The sequence below is a fragment of the Mus musculus genome, chromosome X (assembly GCF_000001635.26).
Source record: "Mus musculus strain C57BL/6J chromosome X, GRCm38.p6 C57BL/6J".
Lineage (NCBI taxonomy): Eukaryota > Metazoa > Chordata > Mammalia > Rodentia > Muridae > Mus > Mus musculus.
In genome coordinates, this window is record NC_000086.7 from 38074794 (window position 1) to 38099748 (window position 24955).

The following is a 24955-nucleotide window of genomic DNA, read 5'->3' on the forward strand; positions in this document are numbered from 1 at the left end:
TCTCTTCCTCCAGGGTTAGTGTTTGTGATGACTTCTTCCAGGATACGATGGTATGCCAACTCATGAGCTGTGTCAAGTCCTTAATAACATCTTGTTGTCTTATCAAAGGATAAAATAAGATCTGCATTCTTACATTTGACCATGTGCCCATGCCCCCTTGTTACTGTTGTTTAATCATACATTATCCTTGCTCAGCAGACTACAGAGGTATGTAAGTGTGGTCCTAGTATGATGGGGCATGTGTGGGGAAAAGGCTACTTTTCAAATCCTGCCTTGACAACGAACTCAATAATAAATAGGAAAGAACCCATGATCGATTTAGAGAGTAGGGTTGCTTCAAGTTCCCTACAAAGATAGCCTAAGGGTTCTTTAACCAGGCGTCTATAGCAGATCAGACTCCCACACTCTGCTTCCATTCTAATCCCTTGTACTTGAGTTTGTTCTCAGAACTGTTTAAGTCAGGATACAGTGGTTGGCCTCTGGAAACCCTGCACACATACAGGGAGATATCGTGCAGATACAGGGACACCGACTATAAGTTGTTGGGCCAAATGCCCGAAAAAAGGAACCAAAGTCCAAAAACAATGGGGACACAGCTTTGAATGTCACAAAACCCAAAAGGAGACTTCTGAAAGAACATCCATCTACCAGCCACAGATGTGCCTGTGTCCTTGTTCTTCCTTGCTCTCTGATGTCCCTCCCTCTCCCTATACCCACTCTCTGTCACATGTCCAACATACATACATACATACATACATACATACATACATAAACACACTCACACACACTCACACACACACATGCACACATGCACACATACTAAATGGAATCAACTATGTAGAATCAGGTATGGTCTCCTAGGAATGTCAGCTGGTGTCTCGTCCTGCATGTTTTACCCAAACCACAAACATGCACACAGCCCACTAAATGTCACAGCTAAGGATGAAAATACCTGTGAGAAAACACACCTGATAGACTCAGTTCTGTTTCTCAACTACAGTTCTTTATTAGATATTTTACATTAATTACATGTGTGAGCATGACACAACAACTGAGCATGTGGAGGTCAGTGGAGAACTTGGGAGACTCTATCCATCCTGTGGGGCCCAGGGACTAAAACTAGGTGCTCCGGAATGCCATCATGTCTCTTTACCCACTGAGCAATCTCCCTGGATACACTATGGCGTTCATAAGACAACCTTTGATGCTTTGACAAGATGAAGTCTAATCTAAACAGCTCTCTGTGTGGGAGAACATGATGAAATATGTGTTTGCTGAGTCAGGGCAGGGATAGCTAAATAAACATATGGAGAAATTATACAAGTGCACTTTTCTTACCAAGCACTGTGTAGCTAGCTCCACCCATCCCCCAAGTTTCAAGCTCCCTACTTTTCTCTGGACAGAGCTGCTGTTTTGTGACCAATGTTTGCTCCTTAGCCACACACAGCTACTATTGCTGCTGGTGCCCAGGGCTCATCTTTCTTGGCTTCCAGATTCTGGTCCCATTACTTCCCCCAAGACTTTCTCACAGAAACCATGGTTGGGGGCTGTATCAGTAGGCTAGGACACAGTAGGATCACAGAAGTCCCAGGGAAGGACCTGACAGGCACCTAGGAGGGTGCGACAGGATGTGAAGAAACGGTAGAACTGCCCATGAATGCTGCAGAGGCAGAGTGTGCCCTCATTCTGCCAGGGAGGGTGTAGCCACTGTGTTTCGAAGCCCCCTCAGCTGCTCTGAGCTACCTTTTGTAGAAATTTTAGTACAACATAGCCTTTTCTGTGGAAAGGACACCCAAGGAATAAATGGAAAATCCTGTACTTTATTGCTAACTGAAGAGAAGAGAGAGAGGGCTGTTTTGGGTGTCAATGTTCTGGTGTTCCCAGAAAAGCCCATCCCCCTCTTGCTCCTGGAAAATGATGATTTTCTTGGATTCCACCAAAGTCTTCATGCGAAGTTCTTCCTGGGTAGGAGTGATGTTCTTGCCCCCCAGTATTTCCCTCTGAATCTTCCTATATTTAGCTCTCTTATTGTTGAACCAATCCTGAAACCAGACAGAGAGAGGGAGTAGATTAGCATGTTTAGCCGTTGCTGCTTTGATGGGGAAACACATCCGGCAGTGTCATATGCCCCCATTAATCTCTTTTGAACACACAATGCAGGTTTTGCCTGCTCATGTGCTTTACACGGTTGCAGTCATTAGTCATCAAGGGTTTTCCTACAGTTTCTTGGTTCCTGGTTTGTATGCCACCACCAGCAAAGTAAAGAAAACTATTACATATTCTGCACAACTTTACCTAATTAGAGCCATGTGACAAGGTCTCTGTACATAGGCTTATGGTCATTCTTTTTAAAATTGTCCTTAGACAAAGTCTCATGCATGCCAGTGTGGTTATGTACTTCCTTTGTAGCCAAGATGCTACTTTTCTCCACTCTAGTGGGAATTTGGGGCAATAATCTAGACACAAGATATAATAATGCCATAAACTTAGATTTAGAACTGCTACTGTCTAGATCACCTTTCAAAACATTCTAAAAGAAGTGAAGAGATTCACCAAGCTCTCTTTCGACATTTGTCTCACCTAATATGAAAAGGTCTTAGATTGTGTGAGCATATTTTATTCCCCTTTCTACGTGAGATTCAAGCATCCTCCCTTGGGCCTCCCTTCTTATTTAGTTTCCTTGGGTCTGTGGAGTGTAATATGGGTATCCTGTACTTTATGGCTAATATTCACTTATAAGTGTGTATATACCATGCATGCCCTTTTGGGTTTGGGTTACCCCACTCAGGATGGTATTTTCTAGTTCCATCCATTTGCCTAAAAATTCATGATGTCTTGTTTTTAATAGCTGAGTAGTTTTCCATTGTGTAAATGAACCACATTTTCTGTATCCATTCTTTGGTTGAGGGATATCCAAGTTGTTTCTAGTTTCTGGCTATTATGAATAAACCTGCTATAAAAATAGTGGACCATGTGTCCTTGAGGTATGGTGGAGTATCTTTTGGGTATCTTCTCAAGAGTGGTATAGCTGGGTCTTTAGGTAGAACTATTTCGAATTTTCTGAAAAACTGCCAGATTGATTTCCGGAGTGGTTGTACAAGTCCCACCAGCAATGGAGGAGAGACACACTTTCTCCACATCCTCCCCAGCATGTCACCTGAGTTTTTGATCTTAACCATTCTGATGGATGCAACATGTAACCTCAGGGTCGTTTTGATTTACATTTCCCTGATAACTAAGGACTTTGAACATTGCTTTATGTGCTTCTCAGCCATTTGAGGTTCCCCCATTGAGAATTCTGTTTATATCTGTACCCCATTTTTAATTGGGTTAATTGGTTTGTTGGTCTGTAATCTCTTGAGTTCTTTATATATTTTGGATGTTAGATCTCTGTCAGAAGTAGGGTTGGTAAAGGTCCTTTCCTAATCTGTAGGTTGCTGATTTGTCCTATTGACAGTGTCCTTTGCCTTACAGAAGTTTTTCAGCTTCATGAGGTCCCATTTATTAATTGTTGATCTTAGTGCCTGAGCCACTGGTGTTCTGTTCAGGGAGTTGTCTCCTCTACCACTGAGTTCAAGCCTATGGTCATAGGATGTAATTGGAGTGAGGGAACCAGGCGGGAGAAGGGATGGGAAGGGGAGTGGGGGAATTCAGGATCAAGTGTGGGAAGAGTCAGGAGATAGGGCAAGAGGGCCAGGAGAATGGATGGAAATCAGTAGGTGGCAGGGTTAGGGGGTATGGGGGCATCTCTAGAACATAACAGACACCTGGGATTTGGGAGGTTCCCAGTCTATGGAAGTGACTTTAGCTGAGACTCCTAGCAGTGGGGATATGGCTTGTGAAATGACTACCTCCTGTAGTCAGGCAGAACTCCCAGAGGAGCAATAGGAACAGCAACCCACCCACAAAACTTCTGACCTAAAATTTATCCTGTCTACAAGAAATGCAGGGACAAAGATGGAGCACAGACTGAGGGAATGGCCAACCAATAAGTGACTCATCTTGAGACCCATCCCATAGGCAAACACAAATCCCTGGCATTATTAATGATACTCTGTTATATTTGCAGATAAGAACCTAGTATAACTGTCCTCGGAGAGGCTCCACCCAGTAGCTGACTGAAACCAATACAGAGACCCACAGCCAAACATTGGAGGTAGCTCAGGGAAAAGAGTTGGGGGAACGACTGAGGGCCCTTGAGGGAATAAGAACTGTACAGGATTTCTGGGTTCTTTCCAGCTTCTGGCTATTATAAATAGGGTTGCTATGATGTCTTTGTTAGAAAAGTAAAAATGTTTTTTTAAAAAAAGAAACTTTCCTTGTATCGTCTCTTTTTTAGGATTAGCAGGCTAGATAACTCAGTGAACAGCTTGCCTGCCCTTTGGCCTGAGAAATGGATGTTCTTTTCCTGCTCAGCCGGAGATGATTACTTCAACCAAAGCTTCATTTGCACTCTAGATTTCAAGTATTCTAGTTAAAGAGAGGACAGCCTACAATTGAATGTCTTACTAGTTTATATTACATACTTACCAATCACTTAATAAAAAAAAACTTAACCAAAAAAAAAAAAAAGGAACTGTACAGGACTCTGTACTAACAGAGTCAACTAACCTGGACCCTCTTGGATCTCAGAAACTTAACCACCAACCAAAGAGCATACACTGGCTGGAGCTAGCCCTCCACACCCCCACAACCCCTGCATATATATAACAGATGTACAGTTCTGTCTTCTTGTGGGTCACCTAACAACTGGAGAAAGGTTGTCCCTGGCTCTGTTGTTTGTCTGTGGATCCCGTTATCCTAACTGAGCTGCCTTATCTAGCCTCAGTGGGAGAGGATATACTTAGTCCTTCAGAGACTTAATGTGCTAGGAAAGGGGGGATGCCCAGGAGGCACCTAAATGCTCAAAGGAGAAGGGGAAGGGGGTTGGTTGGAGGGACTGTGTGATGGAGAGACTGGAATGAAGGGGACCAGTGATCAGGATATAAAGCAAATAAATAAATAAATAAATAAATAAGAAAAAAGAAAGTGTATTTTATGGTTCAACTATTCCATTTCCCTCATTCTATTTTTCATTCATTCATTCTTTTATGAAGTGCTTATGTGAGCTTTTGTGACCAAATTCTCCCTGCAATTATATGATCATTTCCAAGTCACTTTGGGTTTCAAAATGATGCCTAATAGAAGACTCCTGTATGAAGGTCTCCTGTGTGTCACAAGTCAATTATGGGTTATTATATATATGTATATCACATATGTGCAAAATACATATGCTACACACACACACACACACAAACATATAAGATAGATAGATAGATAGATAGATAGATAGATAGATAGATAGATAGATAGATAGATAAGTGAAGATTCTATTTATTTCTTTATGCTTTTACTTTAGGAATGAACATATGTGACTGCCAGTCATGGGGTAGAAACACCAGCTAAATTTCCCTTTTTCCAGTTTCCACTTGCCAAAGCCCTATAGTCCAAATCTTATTTCTCAGGATAAAACACACAAGAAAAAAACATATGGCAGCTACATGGGCCTAGGACAAGGTCATCGTGTCCTAAGGCGGGCTTGAGATCAGTACCCTGCTAAAGTAAAAAGCGAGCCGACTGACCTTTATTTTCTGTTCATCCACATTCAGGAGCCCTGCCAGCTCTTTTCTATGGAGAGAAAAAGACAAATACTCAGTATTCCATACCAGGCAAAAAAATGAAGTAAAATTTGTATGCTCTGTGCATATTTTAAGATTTAATAGCTTGCTCTCCATACTTATTCTTAGTTCTGTTGCAGCCTGCCTGTAGGAGGCACTCCTCCCAGCCCACCCCAAGCCTCCTGGTGCAACGTGCGAACAGCCATCGCACTGGCCTTGAGCATCGTTACCTCGCTGCAGCCACATTTGGCTTGAACCAAAGGACCCACTCACCAAAAATGATACCAGATATATACACCAAGAAACACCTGTTTTGAACCTCAGACGCCTGGATCATAGCACCAAAACACAACCATGAACCAATACAATATGCTTCCTCCAGAAGTCAGCAACTCTATTGTATTAAGCTGTAAGTAAAACAGTTGAGCTGAAGCTCAAGACAGAAACTTCAAAACATCAACTATTATTATGTTCAAAGACAGGTATGAAGAAATGCCTTTAAAGACCATGAGAACACACACAGTTGAATGAAATAGTGAGACCTATTCAAGACATGTAAGTAAAACTTAACAAAGGAGTAGAATAAAGGAAAGCCAAAATGAAATAAAAATGGAAATGAAAAACAGTATGCCAAACAAAAGCTTCATATGTAAGTCTCAACAATAGATTAAAGAGCATGGAAGACAGAAATTTCAGATCTTGAAGACAAGGTAGAAGATACATAACATCTCAGTCAAAGAAAATGTTAAATATTAGAAAAAATCTAGGTGTAAGTAGCCCAGGAAATCTGGAACAATATTAAAATCTGGAACAATATTAAAATGCCACACCTCTCAAGGTATAAAAGTGTGTGAAACACCAAATAGACTGGACCAGGACCAGAAAACAAATTCCCCGTGACACATAATAATCGAAACACTAAATGTACATCAAAAGATAGGGTATTAAAAGCTGCAAGGGGGAAAAGACCAAGTCATATACAAAGGAGGGCCCATTAGAATAAAAGCTGGCTTTTCTATGGAGACTCTGAAAGCCAGAAGGAAGTGGATAAATATTCTAGAAGCTCTAAGAGATCACAGTTGTCAAATCAGACTACTAGACCCAGCAAAACTATTAAAGGCAGTTGACAGAGAAAGAAAACCATTTCACAATAAAAACAAATGTAAGCAATTTTTGTACACCAATCCACTTCCACAGACACAAAGAATAAAAAAATCCCAGAAAAGTTCATCAGGAGAGGGAAAAATCCATGCTACCGCAGCAAAATAACAGGAATCAATAAACACTGATCATTAATAACTCTCCATAATGCTTCCTCCAAAAGACACAGACTAATAGGTTTGATAAGAAAATGGATACGCTGAACCTGATACATGGGAAAATGGAGAATATCCTTGAACACATTGGTACAGGAGATGACTTCCTGAACAGAACTCCAATAGCTCAGGCACTATGATCAACAATTAATAAATAGGGCCTTATGAAACTGAAAAGCTTCTTAAGACAAAGGACAACATTATCCCCATAACTCTCCAGGGTAGGCCCCATGTTCAAGAGTAGTCGACCAATACCAAAGTGACTCCATATATTTTTTGTTACTTTGTGGGTGTCTGTATGAGTGTGTACATGAGTGTGCCTGAGTGTGCGTGAATGTGTGTGTGCTTATTTTTATCTTGTTTTTTTTTTCTTCTAATTTTCTCTGCTTTGATTTGGGTTTTTGGTCTTGATAGTTTTCCTGTTTTGTTTTGTTGATGAAGTTGGATGGGTAGGAAGAATCTGGGAGGAAGTAGGAAAGGGAAAATGTAATTAAATATATATTGTATAAAATATTTTTAATAAAAATTTTAAAATGCTATCTCCTCTCACACATCTACAAGCATAGTTTTTCAGTAATTCTTAGAAGGAACCATGTTTACAAGTGGTTTTACCTTGTTCCAACTGACTCTTGGGATGGTATATAGTTTCACGGGCATGAAGGTCTTCATTCTATTGAACATGCTCTCTAAAAAAATGTATGTACAAAAAGCAGGTTCCAGCACAGGCAATACACATGAAATAGAGAACCTGGAATGCTGACAAAATTTAAATGTTCTGTGTATTGAACGTAAAAAGCATCACATGGAAGCAGACAACATATATGAACATCAGTAACCCACTCCAAAAACACGCCCACACTTAAATACAAGACCTTTTTAAAGAGACACGTGACCACAAAGACAGGTTATGGTGGCTAAAAGCACAGGTAAAGTCACACAACAGTAAGGAAATAAACTCCAAATCACACAGATATTATCCCACACCCAGAGAAGTGGTTATTAACAATGTCCTCCACAAAATAACAAGCCTGGTAAGTCCCTAAAGGCATTGGAAACATCATGCTGGATTTTGGGAGATGTCAAGCAATATATCCACAAAGGAAGGGTCGGGTCCCCTTCAAATAGTGAGCATAGAATGATCACATGATACAGCAAATTGTTTTTGGGTGTACACCCCCAAATGACTGAAAATCTGGAATTTTAGGAGAGGCATTTGTGTACTCTCTCTCCTCATAGCAGCAAAGCACAGTCTACATGGGCCACAGAGAAAATCATCCAGATATCCTTTTTGCAGATGGTGGGAATAACAGAAAACATATGATAGCTATGCAAAGAGGTCTTTGAGATGTAATTTACCCCCGAGAAAGCAGAAATTCAGCCAGATGTTAGCACACTGAGGAGGCCTGAAGACATGCCAATTGAAGCAGGTTAACTCAGAAAAGACAAATTCTGTCTGATTTCCCTTAAGTGACGTTCCTAGACAAGGCACCCAGAGAGGAGCAATAAGGCAGGAGAGTGGTAGCTAGAGCCTGTGGACATGGGAAGGGCAGTTGTTTAATGGGTTCAGGTTTTCCTTTGGTATCATAGAGAAGATCCCAGAGACCTGTCCCCAAACCACTTGACAAGACTTCAGGCTGCTCAATTTTGACCTTCAGATTTGGTTTAGGCTTTTATGTTTCTGTATTTAAGGATAATCTTTTCAATGAAAGCAACCGAAGGAGTGGTCAGTGAGCATTCCAGGGACCTCGTTCGCACCAAGCATGCAACCCCAGTCCTCCAGGAGAGGTCTCCTCGTGGGGGGACTAAGAGCTAAACAAACCCCAGACCTGAAGACAGCTAGGGAAAGGGGCCTCAGACGAGTAAGAGGGGAAACCTTCTGCTCCTTCTTCACCTTCTTCACCTGAGACAAAGGCCTAGTGGGCCTTTTCTCCTGCCTTTGGCTGACCACTGCAGTCTGGTCAGGTACGTTCAAAGCCTGTCCTGATCATATTTCAGTTTACATGAAGCTATGAACCTGTCAGCTTGCCTTTCTTTGTCTAAAACGACTAGTCTAAGAATGAGCAGTTTTGGTAGGCTGACACATACACCCCCAGATGAAAAAAAAACATTTCATTTTCAGATGCCCCTATCTACTTAGTAGAGGGGCATCTCTCTGCCTGCCTTGCCTTGCACCAGTCTTATTTCCGTTTTAATAGCTTTGTTACCTATTGCTGCCTGCCGAGTCTGGAACCTTTCCTGCCTTTCAATTCTTTAACCGATAGAGAAAACAAATTCCACTCAGAACCTCTCGATAATAACTCTCCCCAACCACCAGCACAAAGTTAGCTGAAAACTTCGTGGGTTTAAGGCCGAGAGGGGAAGGAGGTCAACCCTGCTGCCAGTAATCTCAGCTAAGACAAGAGGCTGAGACAGGAGGGTCAAAAGTTCAAGGACGGCGAGCAGGGATACAGAGTTGATTCAAGGCCAGCCTGCACAACTCAGACAGACCCCGATTTAGATTTAATAAAACTAAAGAGAGGCTGTGACCACCCTGGTAGCCCTCGCAACAAAATGCATGCAGGGGGCCTGCCACTGCTTTGCAAAACCCTCCACTACTGCCGTGTAGGTTTAGTTAGGTTTTATTCAGATTCAGTCTTTGTTACGGCTTGAGCTCGCTAGAGGGCGCACTCCCGCCGCGTCCGCTGAGGCTATGTCTCCTGAAGCTCTGAGGAGATTGTACCTCAGGGACAAAGGTATGCCACTGTGAGTGAATCTATGTGCTGAATCTCAAAGACTTTAAAACATTTTAACAAGAGTGGAAAGGGGTCAGGGGAGAGGAAAAAGAGCCCGAGGGACAAACCCGGAACACACACCTTTTGAGGGCATCTGGATACTGATTTTCTACGAACACTGCTTGCAGTTCCCACAGCTGTCCAGGTGTAAATCTGTATGCTTTCCGAGGAATCCTGAATAACGACTGCTCACTGGTCTCGGCCACCTTACTGGTCTCCTCTGGCTCTTCTCGCCCAGTGTCCTGAGTGTTAGGCATGACACAGCTATGCTCGCCTATAGAGCTCTGGTGGCCCTCTTTCGGGATGCCTGTTACTTCATCGGCGAAGCCGCCACTGTTTGATGTGTAGGCCACCTTTTCCTCGGGTTCAGTCGTGATTTCTTCCTCACAGAAGCTCATCCCATAGTAGTCGTAGTCGAAGTAGAAGTACTTACGGGACATGATCTATGCTCGTCAGAAGGCACACTCTTGTGGTTTCCAATGGGGCTCTGCTCCTTGAAGCCCTCTAAATTGTTACCCTAGGCTACACACGTTCCTCTCTGACACAGACACTCGTCCTCCTCCACCGATGCTACTGGCTTTCAACTCACAAACCTGTGTGAGGCTCTAGTTTAGGCACACACGGGGTAGAACTTTGTGTGAATCTGCCCTATAGAATAAGACAGTTGTCATAAACGGGCGTGGCAAAAAGGGCGACTTAAAACAGAACGTTAGTTTTCTAACTCATATGAGAAGTGAAGCCCTAGTTGGATCTCAGTTAAGGAGTTTCCCTGGGTCTAAGACAGGATCTTGACTATGGCTTAGAATGCATTTTAGGCTGATTTAGATGTGAAGGCAGAATATCAATAAAAATAAGATAACTAAATAAACTACCGTTTTAGGATATAATTTCCTATTTTTATGTGACCCTAAATAAAGCTTCATCTCTTTGTACTACCTATTATTTGAAGCATTCTCATTATGTAAATTATGAAGTCAAAATAATGGAACAACTCTGAAAAAATGTTGGCTGATCCTTTCCATCCTAGAAAGCCAAATTAGGCCATGATTTAATTTTGTATAAAAAAAAATAAAAGCATATGTGTGTAAATATAAAGATGTGTTTGCAATTTTAACAAAGAATATAATTATATGTATATGATGTATATGTATTTTTGTTGTATCCACCAGAGAAGAATACTTGGACACCAGTTTAAGTGTTTGTGACCCCAGTATAGCTCCCAGATTGTCTCAGGATGAGCTACCAAACATAAAAAACACATCCTGGGCTGACATATTTCAATTAACAAGAAGAGTTAGCCAGAAGCAGAACTACAGAAGCCAAAAAAGCAAGGTCAGTCCATTTGGAGACTTTCCCAAAACTATGGACTTTGATAGATTAGATCTTTGTTTTTATTTTGATGAAGGGTACTGTCTATGTGCTTAGTTTTATTACCTGAATGGTACTTCCATCATGGAGTTAGTTGTGCTAATGTCTGGGGCCCTTTTATAGTATATAAAGTAAAAGTCTTCATGGTTCATTATTAGTCAGTGTTTGATTTGGGTACAAGTGTTTTGTGCCTGTTTACCTTTGATCACATAAAATTTCAGGTCCAAAAAGGTCACAGTTTAAAATGTTTAGGGAGGTCTTCTTTAGTGTACCAGGGAGCCTTCCAGAACAGAAGGTTGTCGTTTTGTTTGTTTGTTTGTTTTTTATGGCCTAAACTTTAATTACTTTCAGGAGTCACTGGGTATCCAGAATTTTCTGAAGCCATATCCACAAACTACAAGGTTAGGAGATTTATAGGGTCCATGAGAGGCCATCATTCTGCCTACCACTCTTATTCCTGGCGACCTTACCCCAAGCTGCAAGGGTGACTTCAGTTGAATCTTGCTAAGGCAACCTGCTTGTTCCTGCTTCTCTATCTATGATCTGGAAAGTGTCTCTTGGTGACTCTTCATTAGCCTTTTTCTTGTGTCTCCATCTGAGAGACGTATCTAAATTCCTCTACAGTGCCAAGACAGTCAGTAGCATTAGCTAGCAAGCTCGACACCTTGGCTCTAACATCACAAAACTTACTCTTACCATTTTCTTACTTTTGTGCCATGTACCCTTTTCTGTGCTTTCTTCAGTGTACCCAAGATGCCAGAGGCTTTTTTTTTGTTTGTTTGTTTGTTTGTTTTTTTTGTTTTTCGAGGCAGGGTTTTTCTTTATAGCCTTGGCTGTCCTAGAACTCACTTTGCAGACCAGGCTGGCCTCGAACTCAGAAATCTGCCTGCCTCTGCCTCCCAAGTGCTGGAATTAAAGGGGTGCTCCACCACTGCCCGGCACAGAGGCTTCTTTTGAAATATGATTTGAAGGACGGCAGACTTCTTCCTGACATCTTGTGCGAGATATGTTTTCTGAAGTCTTGGGAGGCACTTCCCTTGTCTGTGGCCTTGATTGTTAGCTTAACCGGATTTAGAATTACCTAGGATGCACACTTGAGGGAGATGGTGAGGTAATTCTAGAGAGAATTATCCCTCAATATGGGTGACTTATTCCAACTGGAAAACCAGATATAATGAGGTCAAAGGAAAATCCTGTGCGCATATGAATTCTCTTTTTCTGAGTAATTCTACCATCTCCAGAGTGATCATTGTCTGGCATCAGAATGTAGATTCTCCAGCATTCTAAAGAGGACCCAATACAGAACTTTCAGGTACTTTCCTGATTTTCTGCACTGGATTGGAGCTGCTAAGAAGACCATCTCCTTGGCCTAAGCCGCTTCTGAGTTCTTTGCCTTTTGCATGCATGTTTGTAAGGTTCTTTCAGCTTCTGCTCTGCAAGCCAATTTAGGGAATGTCCTTTAGTTCTCGTATGATACTAGAGAAATAATTGCTAAAGATTTCCCAAACAGGCTTACTGGTGTCTGGAGCTGGCTCATTTTTCTCTAGTTAAATTGGTGAATTTTCTCTCTGGCTAGTATGGAGATCAGTGAGTTCTCGCTGGAAAAACTGTTTAGTGAAATACACAAGACAAAGCATTCCATACTATTTATTCACCACTGTGAAAAACAAAGACACTTTTGAATATTTCTGAAAAATTCTTCCTAAGATGTTGAAAAAGTGCTTCTGGCAGGTCTGAATAAAGTAACAAAGGAAAAAAAATGAACTTAAAAGGAATGAATTTTCCTAGGTCCAAACTTGTATAAACACACTAATTTGATTTTAAAAAATCTTCCATTTAGAAACCAGATGTAGAATTTAACTGTCCTGGTACCTGCATCCTCACTGATGCTGATGCTGCAGTATGATTCTCTCCATTGTTGGCTGACAAACTTGCATCATCGATGGAGACTGCATTGGCTTTCCCTGAAGGAGTTGTTCAGCAATACTAGGCAGATGGCCCCAGGGAATCCGCTCTCACCACTCACCTTTGCTTTTAGATTTATAACTACATTGATATCTCAGGAGATGCATACAGGTGAGAAGCAGCCATCAAAAAATTCTTGGATTTCCTTATTCATATGAGCAGCAGTCTTGGGAATATGTGGAAGGACTTTTGATGGTAGGATAACTTGGGGAGAAACGTAGAAGCACATCAAGCTGTATACATGACTATGGTCCCCTGAGCAGAGATTCTGAGCTTCATGTTGTATTTCAGAGTTTTTAAAAATTTTAAAATCTAATTACAGAATTTCTCCCCTTGTTCCTCTCATCCATCCCAAGCCTCTGCACTCTCTCCCTCTCCCTCCCTCCCTCCCTCCCTCTCCCTCCCTCCCTCCCTCCCTCCCTCTCCCTCTCCCTCTCCCTCCCTCCCTCCCTCTCCCTCCCTCCCTCCCTCTCCCTCTCCCTCCCTCCCTCCCTTCCTCTCTCTCCCTCTCTCCCTCTCTCCCTCACACTCTCTGTCTCTCTATAATTTATGACCTCTTTTTTTTTAATTTTTACTACATACATTTGAAAACACACACTCGCGCGCACACACACACACTGCTGAGTCTGTTTAGTGTAGTTATTTAGGAATGATCACTTGGTATTGGACAACAAATAAAGGGCCTCATTCCCAGGAAAGACTTTTTCTCCCTTTATCAGCAATTGAAGCTAGGGGTGGAGACAGGTAAGATTTCACCCACTATGTTTGGGTGTCAACTAGTGTTGGAATTATTAACATTTTGTTTCGAGAGTAGTTATTGAGATTGCATTGCTATAGCTTTCCCTTTTTATTCAGAAGACACAATCTCACAGCAGACTTCTTGATCTCCTAGATCTTACAGTCCTTCTGTTCCCTCTTTCACCACATTCCTCCAGCCTAAAACGTGTAAGTTAAGCTGTAAATGTGTACAATGGGGGCTAGGTAGCACTTGGCGAGTAATTCTCTGCATTTTGAACAGCTTTGGCTTTATATAGTGGTCTCCTAATGAAAACAGATACTTCTTTAGTCATAGCTGACGTCTACCCTTGTTTGTGGGTATTAAAATAAATATTGAAAGTTAGAAATTATATTAGTTTGGGAAAGTGGCAATATAGTAGGTTCAACTCTAAGAGCTGTAACCTCACTAAATACACACAGTTGACTAGATTTATAATACTGAGCATAATTTCTCTTCTGCTAAACAGGCCTTAAGTACAATTAGAAAACTTTTAGTTACCTCAAAGATAGAAGTGCCACCATGATTCCTTAGGAAAAATAGCTACACTGGTCATTATGGTTACACAATTTCTAAAAGATGCTAGGGAAATGTAAAAGTAATGTTAAATTGCATTACCCTAATTGCTAGGGGTGTTGGATACATTTGAAATATTTCTTTAGCATTTTATTTCTTCTTTAGCCAACTCTATTTAAATCTGTAGCACATCTATATTGAGTTTATGTTCTTGATTCTTCATTTTTAAAAGCTTTTTGTATATCCTGGATGTTAATCTATCAGATGATAACTGGCAACTATCTTTTCCAACGTTGTGGATTTCCTCTTAAGTCGGTTGATTTTTTCCCTTGCTACACAGAGACTTTAGAATTCTATAAGGTTTCATTGGCCAATTTTGTTTTTTGTTTTACCTTAAGTACTTAAAGACATCACACTAATTTACAGTAAAGGTTTTGCATAATAGAGATTCTGAATAGGAGAAATTAGGTAGAAGAAATGATGTTCTCATATCTCTAAATATAGAAAATTATATGTGAATATTCTTAGACATAATCCTGATTTACCTGACAGGAAACATTGAAATATATACTTGAAATATATATCTCTAAGATAAAAGATACCTTATCAGAGAAAAATATCTGAACTTAATATTTAAGAAACTGTTGAGAGTGTTCTAGCAACTCTCTCCCTCTGATTTGAGGATTGGTTCAACACTAGAAAAGCTAAATCTAGGAATAATTAGTAAAACAAACAAGCTGGTACCTGCCCCCCTCCTACAAAGGGTGACCTTCACATGAAGGTCATTTTCTTGGTGGAATCCAAGAAAATCATCATTTTCCAGGAGCAAGTGGGAGATGGGCTCTTCTGTGAACACCAGAACTTTGACACCCATTTTGGCCTAAACAACCCTCTCTCCCTTCTCTTCAGTTAGCAATAAAGTACAGGATTTTCCATTTATTCCTTGGGTGTCCTTTCCACAGAAAAGGCTATGTTGTACTAAAATTTCTACAAAAGGTAGCTCAGAGCAGCTGAGGGGGCTTCGAAACACAGTGGCTACACCCTCCCTGGCAGAATGAGGGCACACTCTGCCTCTGCAGCATTCATGGGCAGTTCTACCATTTCTTCACATCCTGTCGCACCCTCCTAGGTGCCTGTCAGGTCCTTCCCTGGGACTTCTGTGATCCTACTGTGTCCTAGCCTACTGATACAGCCCCCAACCATGGTTTCTGTGAGAAAGTCTTGGGGGAAGTAATGGGACCAGAATCTGGAAGCCAAGAAAGATGAGCCCTGGGCACCAGCAGCAATAGTAGCTGTGTGTGGCTAAGGAGCAAACATTGGTCACAAAACAGCAGCTCTGTCCAGAGAAAAGTAGGGAGCTTGAAACTTGGGGGATGGGTGGAGCTAGCTACACAGTGCTTGGTAAGAAAAGTGCACTTGTATAATTTCTCCATATTTTTATTTTGCTATCCCTGCCCTGACTCAGCAAACACATATTTCATCATGTTCTCCCACACAGAGGGCTGTTTAGATTAGACTTCATCTTGTCAAAGCATCAAAGGTTGTCTTATGAACGCCATAGTGTATCCAGGGAGATTGCTCAGTGGGTAAAGAGACATGATGGTATTCCGGAGCACCTGGTTTTAGTCCCTGGGCCCCACAGGATGGATAGAGTCTCCCAAGTTCTCCTCTGACCTCCACATGCTCAGTTGTTGTGTCATGCTCACACATGTAATTAATGTAAAATATCTAATAAAGAACTGTAGTTGAGAAACAGAACTGAGTCTATCAGGTGTGTTTTCTCACAGGTATTTTCATCCTTAGCTGTGACATTTAGTGGGCTGTGTGCATGTTTGTGGTTTGGGTAAAACATGCAGGAGGAGACACCAGCTGTCATTCCTAGGAAACCATACCTGATTCTACATAGTTGATTCCAATTAAGTATGTGTGCATGTGTGCATGTGTGTGTGTATGTGTGTGTGTGTGTGTGTGAGAGAGAGAGAGAGAGAGAGAGAGAGAGAGAGAGAGAGAGAGAGAGAGAGAGTTGTGCATGTGACAGAGAGTGGGGGTAGGGAGAGGGAGGGACATCAGAGAGCAAGGAAGAGCAGGAACATATTCACATCTGTGGATGGTAGATGGATGTTCTTTCAGGAGTCTCCTTTTGGCCTCTGACACTCAAGGCTGTGTCCCCATTGTTTCCAGACTGTGCTTCCTTTTTTTCGGGCATTTGGCCCAACAACTTGCAGTCAGTGTTCCTGTTTCTGCACATTATCTCCCTGTATGTGTGCTGGGATTCCCGATGCCCACCACTGTATCTGGCCTTAAACAGTTCTGAGAAAACCTAAAATAGCTTGGTAAGCACTTTTATGTGTTGAGATAGCTCTACCAAAAAAAAAAAAAAAAAAAAAAGAAAGAAAGAAAGAAAGAAAGAAAAAAATAAAGAAAAAAAAACTAAATAAACAAACAACCAAAAAAAACCCTTGTCTTTTAATATAAAATCTCCCACTGGCCTAAAGTAAGCTAGATTGTCTTGCTGGCGATTCCCAGGAACCTAGCTAGTCTGCACACCCAGATAGCCTTCCATAGATGTTGATAAAGAAAGCAGGTAGCATCTTTGTAAAGGTCCCTTTGGGATATTATCCATCCTTGAGAAAGGAGAAATCCAAATGTGTGTGAGCATATTAGTGAGGACACTGCACAAAATGAAACATGGTAGCCTGAAAAGTGCTGGTTTCTGCATGATATAATTAAAGGGGTCAGATTCCGTAGATGCAAAGCATGCTTGTAGCTGCAGACTGTCCAACAAGAGGAAATAGTATGCATTTAATGGGTGCCTAGTTTTGTTTGGCAATGTAAAAAGACTTCCAGTACATGTCCAAAAACAACCTGGAAATACTATACACTGTTGAACTATGTACTTCAAAAAATGATTTAGACAGATAATTTTGCTTCTGTGTAAAGATAATTCTAAAAGTAAAATAAACAAAGCATGCATCCAGCCATGGCTTTCATTATGTATTTCACTGACTTTTGAAACAAACACAAAAGGAAGACAAACAGTAAATGAACATGCCTTGCTCCGTGTGATAACGGGTATCAATGGTTCAGGGAAATTCTGGCATAGATTTGTCCATAACACAGACTTCTCTTTACTGGGAAGACCCTGTGGATTGTTCTTCGTGAATACTTCAGGAAACATACTTGCGAAGAAGGCTCTGCCATTGCTGTTTTCTATATGTTACACTTCACACTAGGAGTCAGAAGAAGTCACAACTGGATAAAATCAAATGCAATGAATATTCTTGGATCCCAGAGCAACAGAAGCCAAGTGGCAGCACTGAATCTTGAAAGGCAGGGAAATGCTCAACAGAGACAAAGCAATGATCGTAGTGGACCAATGCACGTAGACCTACAGTGCTAGCCCAACTGTCCAGGGTCTCCTGAAAGGAAACACAGAAAGCTCAAACACCATCCTCAGTCTGCATGAGCAACAGTGTTCTAGTGCCATAAGGGCATAGCCAGTGAATGGGTTAATGTTACTTCTGTTAGATTGCCAAGGCTCAGTATGGGGATGGCACACCATGCCTGGCAGAAGCCCTGGGTGCTATCAGGTAGCCAGGCATGATGAGAATGATGCCTTCATGCCCTCATCTTATACATGGGGAAAATAAAACAGAGTGGTCAAGTGACTTCCAGAAAGTCACACAGCAATTTGAAGAGGAAATACAGCAGAGCTGTAAGAAACCCTGGCTCAAGAGAAAAAATAATGTGGGCTGTCAGAGGGGTTGGAGGATACCAGGAGGACCTGGCCCACTGAATCAACTAAGCTAGGCCCATACGGGCTCACAGAGACTGAAAACACAAGTACAGGGCCTGCAAGGGTCTACAGTAAATCCTCTGTGTATATGTCATGGCTATTAACTTGGTTACTTTTCTGGGACTCCTGAGAGTGGAAGTAGGTATATCCCTGACTCCTTTGTCTGCTCATGGGATTCCTTTCCTCCTATTGCATTGCCATGCCCTGCCCTAATACGAGGGCTTTTGCCTGGTTTTACTGTATCACGCTTTCTCCTGTTTGACTGGTGTCTCTTGGAGCCCTGCTCCTTTCTGAAGAGGAGATGGAGGCTGAATGGGTCTGGGGCAGGTAGGGGGAGCTAAGAGGGTTGGAGGGAGGGCAAACTGTGGTCAGGATGAATGTTTGAGAGAAGAATCTATTTTCAATACAAATAGAAAAGAATATGGTCCGTATCTAAAGAGGGACACCTCAAGTTGTCCTCAATTTCTGTGCCCTTTAGGCACGCACATGAAGGAACTCACACTAACCATTTCCATCCATGTACAGGAGCATGCCTATACACTGAAAAATGGCATTTCACGTCCAACAGTGTTTTCAGTTTTTTAAGTTCATTGTTCCTTAGAAATGTCTTCCAAGGAATGCCAAATGGCTGAGAAACACCTGAAAAATGTTCAACATCCTTAATCATCAGGGAAATGCAAATCAAAACAACCCTGAGATTCCACCTCACACCAGTCAGAATGGCTAAGATCAAAAATTCAGGTGACAGCAGATGCTGGTGAGGATGTGGAGAAAGAGGAACACTCCTTCACTGCTGGTGGGATTGCAAGCTTGTACAACCACTCTGGAAATCATTCTGGCGGTTCCTCAGAAAACTGGACATGGTACTACCGGAGGATCCCGCAATACCTCTCCTGGGCATATATACAGAAGATGTCCCAACCGATAAGAAGGACACATGCTCCACTATGTTCATAGCAGCCTTATTTATAATAGCCAGAAGCTGGAAAGAACCCAGATGCCCCTCAACAGAAGAATGGATACAGAAAATGTGGTATGTTTACACAATGGAGTACTACTCAGCAACTAAAAACAATGGATTTATGAAATTCTTGGACAAATGGATGTATCTGGAGGATATCATCCTTAGTGAGGTAACCCAATCACAAAAGAAGTTATTAGATATGCACTCACTGATAAGTGGATATTAGCCCAGAAACATAGAACACCCAAGATACAATTTGCAAAACACAAGAAAATCAAGAAGAGGGAAGACCAATTGCTGGATACTTCATTCCTCCTTAGATTGAGAACAAAATACCCATGAAAGGAGTTACAGTGACAAGTTTGGAGCTAAGACAAAAGGATGGACTATCCAGAGACTACCCCACCTGGGGATCCATCCCATAATCAGCCACCAAACCCAGACACTATTGCACAATGCCAGAAAGATTTTGCTGAAGGGACCCTATTATAGCTGTCTCCTATGAGGCTATGCTAGTGCCTGGCAAATACAGAAGTGGATGCTCACAGTCATGGAACACAGGGCCCCTAATGGAGGAGCTAGAGAAAGTACCCAAGGAGCTAAAGGGATCTGCAACCCTATAGGTGGAACAACAATATGAACTAACCAGTACCCCCAGAGCTCCTGTGTCTAGCTGCATATGTATCATAAGATGGCGTAGTCGGCCATCACTGGGAAGAGAGGCCCCTTGGTATTGCAAACTTTATATGCCCCAAAACAGGGGAATGCCAGGGCCAAGAATTGGGAGTGGGTGGGTAGGGGAGCAGGGCAGAGGGAGGGTATATGGAACTTTCAGGATAGCATTTGAAATGTATATAAAGAAATTATCTAATAAGAAAGAAAGAAAGAAAGAAAGAAAGAAAGAAAGAAAGAAAGAAAGAAAGAAAGAAAGAAAGGAAGGAAGGAAGGAAGGAAGGAAGGAAGGAAGGAAGGAAGGAAGAAAGAAAGAAAGAAAGAAAGAAAGAAAGAAAGAAAGAAAGAAAGAAAGAAAGAAAGGCCTTCCAACTTTCCATCATTTCCCTTAGAGTATTTATATTGATATCAGCTTCACTAACATACAGTTTGCCTAAGCTATTTTCTGACTTCTTTGCCCAAATACAAATTTGTATACAACTCAGAGATTGAAACAGAGGTGACAGAAGCCTCCTCAGAAAAAGCCTCCTGGGAATTTTCTGAGCATCCTTTCTTCCACATGTCCCCAGCCTCCATTGTGAACATTCTCTCCGAAAGAGGTTGCTTCTGGTCTCCTCTTCTTGCCCTGAGGCTTCTGTGGAGACTTAGAAGATCAGATTTATTTCTCTTAATCAACAGAAATGATGCTCGGATTGGCAGGTGACACAGAAACTAGGGGGACAATAGATTGTGGGAGGAAAGAAGAGGAAGATTCTCTAATATTATATCCCAGGCCACCTCAAGACCTGCAAAAGTCACAGCCAAGGGCAGAGGACATTGGATATCCAGATGGACTCAGGCAGGGAGATCTGCTGCCCAGAAAACCTAGTGTCACTTGATACAGGCACAAGGCAGAAGGAAGCTTACCCAATGACCGTGAGCAAGGGCCTGTATATGAGTATTCCCAGCACCCCCAGCACCCCTAGCACCCCAGCACCCCTAGGCTACTTTTTCTAATAAAATAGGGTTCGTTCTACTGGAGAATACCACTAGTTCACAAACTTCCTACCCCACCAATGATGATGGGCCATAGTATATTTGCTGCAATCCTGACCAAATATACCCTCAACCTTTGACATGGCTACCTCAACCCCACCATCATGGCTTCCATTTTTCCTTTCCTTTCCTTTCCTTTCCTTTCCTTTCCTTTCCTTTCCTTTCCTTTCCTTTCCTTTCCTTTCCTTTCCTTTCCTCTCCTCTCCTCTCCTCTCCTCTCCTCTCCTCTCCTCTCCTCTCCTCTCCTCTCCTCTCCTCTCCTCTCCTCTCCTCTCCTCTCCTCTTCTTTTCTTTTTTTTATTGCTGGGCTGACTTTTATTTATTTTTGGTTTTTCAAGACAGAGTCTCCTTGTGTGGCTCTGGCTGTCCAGGAACTCTGTAGACTAGGGTGGCCTTGATTGAACTCAAGAGATATGCCTGCCTCTGCCTCCGAAGTGCTGGGACTAAGTGCCGCCTCCCCCGGTGTTGGGCCGATTTTTTAGCCTGGGGTCTCCAGAACGACCTGAAGGGTGACAGGGACTACTTTTGGGGAGAACAAAATAAAGTCCTCTTACACACTGTGCCACCCAGACAGGAGAACAATATATACTGCAGAGTCTTCCTGGTGAAACCCACACTCCTGCTCTCTATCTGTGCAAAACTTAGGGTTTAATCGTGAGGATGCTCCTCTGTGAAACGGAGGAAAGGACCCGGGTCCTCAGCAAGCGTGCGCTCCAGGCTTCAGGCCCGGCTGTCACGCGTGCACTGAGAAGGCAACAGCACCTCGGGCGGGCGACGGGAGGCGGGACGCACATCGTGCTGCAGAGCCTGTCTCTCCCCTCACCGCGACCCCTGAACCAGCAGAACCGTCCTCCACCTCTGCTACCTGCCCTGCGGATCACATTCAGCGGCCATGGCTTCCATTTCTATCTGGACTCCTGGACATCAGGAGGTGATGCTTTTCCAAAAGCAACCTGAGAAAGGATGTAAACACTTAAGACCCTTTCCAACTTTTTTTTTAATTTTTAAATTTAATTTATATTTTAATTAGGTATTTTCTTCATTTACATTTCAAATGTTATCCCAAAAGTCCCCCGACCCTCCCCCACTCCCCTACCCACCCACTCCCACTTTTTGGCCCTGGCATTCCCCGTACTGAGGCATATAAAGTTTGCAAGACCAAGGGGCCTCTCTTCCCAGTGATGGCCGACTAGGCCATCTTCTGCTACATATGCAGCTAGAGACACGAGCTCCGGGGGTACTGGGTAGTTCATATTGTTGTTCCACCTATAGGGTTGCAGATCCCTTTAGCTCCTTGGGTACTTTCTCTAGCTCCTCCATTGGGGGCCCTGATATAGCTGTCTCTTGTGAGGCTATGCCGGGACCTGGCAAACACAGAAGTGGATGCTCACAGTCAGCTACTGGAGAAAGTACCCACCTTCTTACAGATCTCCACAGTGTCCCTTTCACTTCCCCTCAGAGAAGATTAAGAGAATAGCAACTCATGGACCACATGAAGCTCAAGAGGAAGGAAGGCCAAAGAGTGGATGGTTCCGTCCTATTTAGAAGGGGAACAAAATAATCAAGGGAAGTAGAGGGTGGGAGGGATTTGGGAGGAAGAGAAGAGGAGGTGCAGAAAAAGAAAGGAAGAGTCAATCATGGGAGGAGATTGAGATGTATAGAGGGTCAGGAAATTGAACAGAGGTGTGTAGCAATGGGAAATGGGGAAACTGTGGGGAGCAACCAGAAAGTCCCAGAAGCCAGGAAAGCAAGAATCTCCCAGGACCCCAAGGGGATGACATTAACTGAAATACCCCACAAAGGGTGGGAAGAACCTGTCGAGACCATATCCAGAAGTTAGGTATGCCCCCCCTCCCCCATTGAGGGATGGGGCCACCCACCCATCTCCAAATTTTTAACCCAGAATTGCTCCTGTCTAAAAGAAATACATGGACAAAGAGTGAAACAGAGACTAAAGGAAGGACCATCCAGAGACCACCCCACCTGGGGATCCATCCCATATACAGTGACCAAACCCAGACACTATTGCAAACGCCAAGAAGTGCTTGCTGACAGGAGCCTGGTATAGCTGTCTCCTGAGAGGGTCTCCCAGAGTCTCGCCAATACAGATACAGATGTTCGCAGCCAACTGAGCACAGAGACCCCAATGGAGGAGTTAGGGGAAGGACTGAAGGAGCTGACAGGGCCTTATCTGGCATCCGAGGGAGGAGAAGCCCTTGGTGCTATGAAGGCTTGATGCCCCAGTGTAGAAGAATGCTAAAGTGGGGAGGCAGGAGTAGATGGGTGGATGGGGGAGCACGCTCATAGAAGCAGGGTAAAGGGGATGGGATAGGAGGTTTGCAGAGGGGAAACCTGGAAAGGGGATAACATTTAAAATGTAAACAAATAAAATATCGATTTTTTAAAAAGAGAGTTGGAAAGTGAAAAAGAAAAAAAGAGAATAGGTACAGTTGGGAAGGTTTGGGGACCGTGCCCTCTCACTGTCACACCCCCTAGAACTGCAGAGAAGGATAGGAAAGCTGGGCTATGAAGTTCTGCAACTCTGGCAGCTTCTCTTCTGCTCACATAGGGTCAAAGAATCCAGAGGCTCAGGGCCATAAGAAGTGGGGGAAAGCACTGGACATTAAGAACCCACCCCAGCCCCACTATAGCATCTCCATTTCTCATCTCTAAGTACTCCTTCACACTGGCTGGGGAAGGAGTAATAGAGAGAGGCACCCATTCTCTGGTGGGTCACTCTGAGCCTGGGGAGGCTACTGTTTTCAGTGTGGCTCAGGTAATGTGCCATATGACTGGAGAGGAAGAAAGGTGGCTAAAACACCTAACCACCTAAAGCTTGCTGTTCTCCAAAGCAGAGTCTTTTGTCTTTGGTCCTCCTGGCCTTTGTTTTATCCCATCGTGTATACCAGAGAGACACATTTGCTGATGACTTAGTCTTCTAGGCTTACTTCAGTGGCTCCCATGCAGTTAGCTGTCTTCCCCCAGGACTCCCTGAAGAATTCCTTCAGGATTTGTTTGGGTACTTCAACGACAGGACCCCTCTTGGAACTTCTGCAGAGGTGCGGCAGGATACCTGGGCCTTAAAGCAGCAATCAATGGAAACTAGGTGGCAGTTTTAGGTTCTTGGTTGTTCCGCACCCATACTTGGGGACAGCTGTTGCAGGAGATAGATGTTCTGGGGTAACCTTAAGGTAGAGGAAACCAAGTGGGTCTTAGAAAGTGGCCAGAGGAAAGTAGTCTGGAGAAACTTCCACAGAAGATAGGATCTGCTAGCTACCTGCTCCCTCCAACAAGGGCCCCTCCTAGAGCAATGGGTATCTGCACCTCGTGCTTCTAGTGTTTTATTAAATTATTTTTCTACGACCACATTTCGTGGAACCATCTTCATAAATGTAAGAGATTTCATTTCTTATTTGTTCGCGTTGTATGCTGCCTTGAGTGGCAGCTTCCAGTCTGGATTAAGCTATGATTCTGGAAACCATTAGTTCTCAGCCTAAGCTATGATTCCAGAAACCATTAGTTCTCAGCCCCTCCCATAGTCTGTGAGAAGGGGGAACACTAATGGTTCCTCCCTGGCCCAGAACTCTGCTCTATTATTGGATGTTGCTATTGTTGTTGTTGTTGTTGTTTCCACTTTCACAAGCCTCATTTCCTCGCGGCATCACACGCATTGTCTGTTACCATGTGAACATTAGAGAATGAGATCAGCCAAGAGAGCTGTTAGTGAGATGAACAAAGTCAAATACTTATAAGACTGTATGGACTAAAAAGCATTCAAGAGGAAAATTAATTTTTAAATTACATAATCTGGGCCCTTTCCTTTTTCCATTTATTTGTTTACTCATTCATTCATTCATTCATTTATTCATTTTACATACTGATCACTGCCCCCTCCCAGTCCCCCCCATCACACTCTCGTTTCTTCATCCCCCTTTTGTTCTCCTCTGGGAAGGTGGGCCTCTCCTGAGTGTCCCCTCTCCCTGGCACACCAAGTCTCTTCAGGGTTAGGTGCTTCCTCTCCCACTGAGACCAGACAAGGCAGCCCAGCTAGGGGAGCAGATGCTTCAAAGCTCTTCCATGCTCTTGCAGTCTATTTCCTAAGTACCTTCAGTGCAGTGAA

General features: G+C 42.9%; 1 protein-coding gene and 1 pseudogene across 1 annotated transcript; one reads left to right on the top strand and one right to left on the bottom strand.

Moving 5' to 3' along the window:
- Positions 1-1804: 1804 nt before the first annotated feature.
- On the bottom strand, positions 1805-10346 carry Rhox11 (reproductive homeobox 11). The gene is made up of 3 exons (NM_198598.2): positions 9826-10346; positions 5622-5667; positions 1805-2042 (listed from the first exon to the last, which is right to left on the bottom strand). Exons 1-3 carry the CDS (start codon positions 10182-10184, stop codon positions 1827-1829), a joined length of 621 nt encoding a protein of 206 aa, NP_941000.1. The 5' UTR covers positions 10185-10346; the 3' UTR covers positions 1805-1826.
- Positions 15049-15281, top strand: Rhox11-ps3 (reproductive homeobox 11, pseudogene 3; annotated as a pseudogene).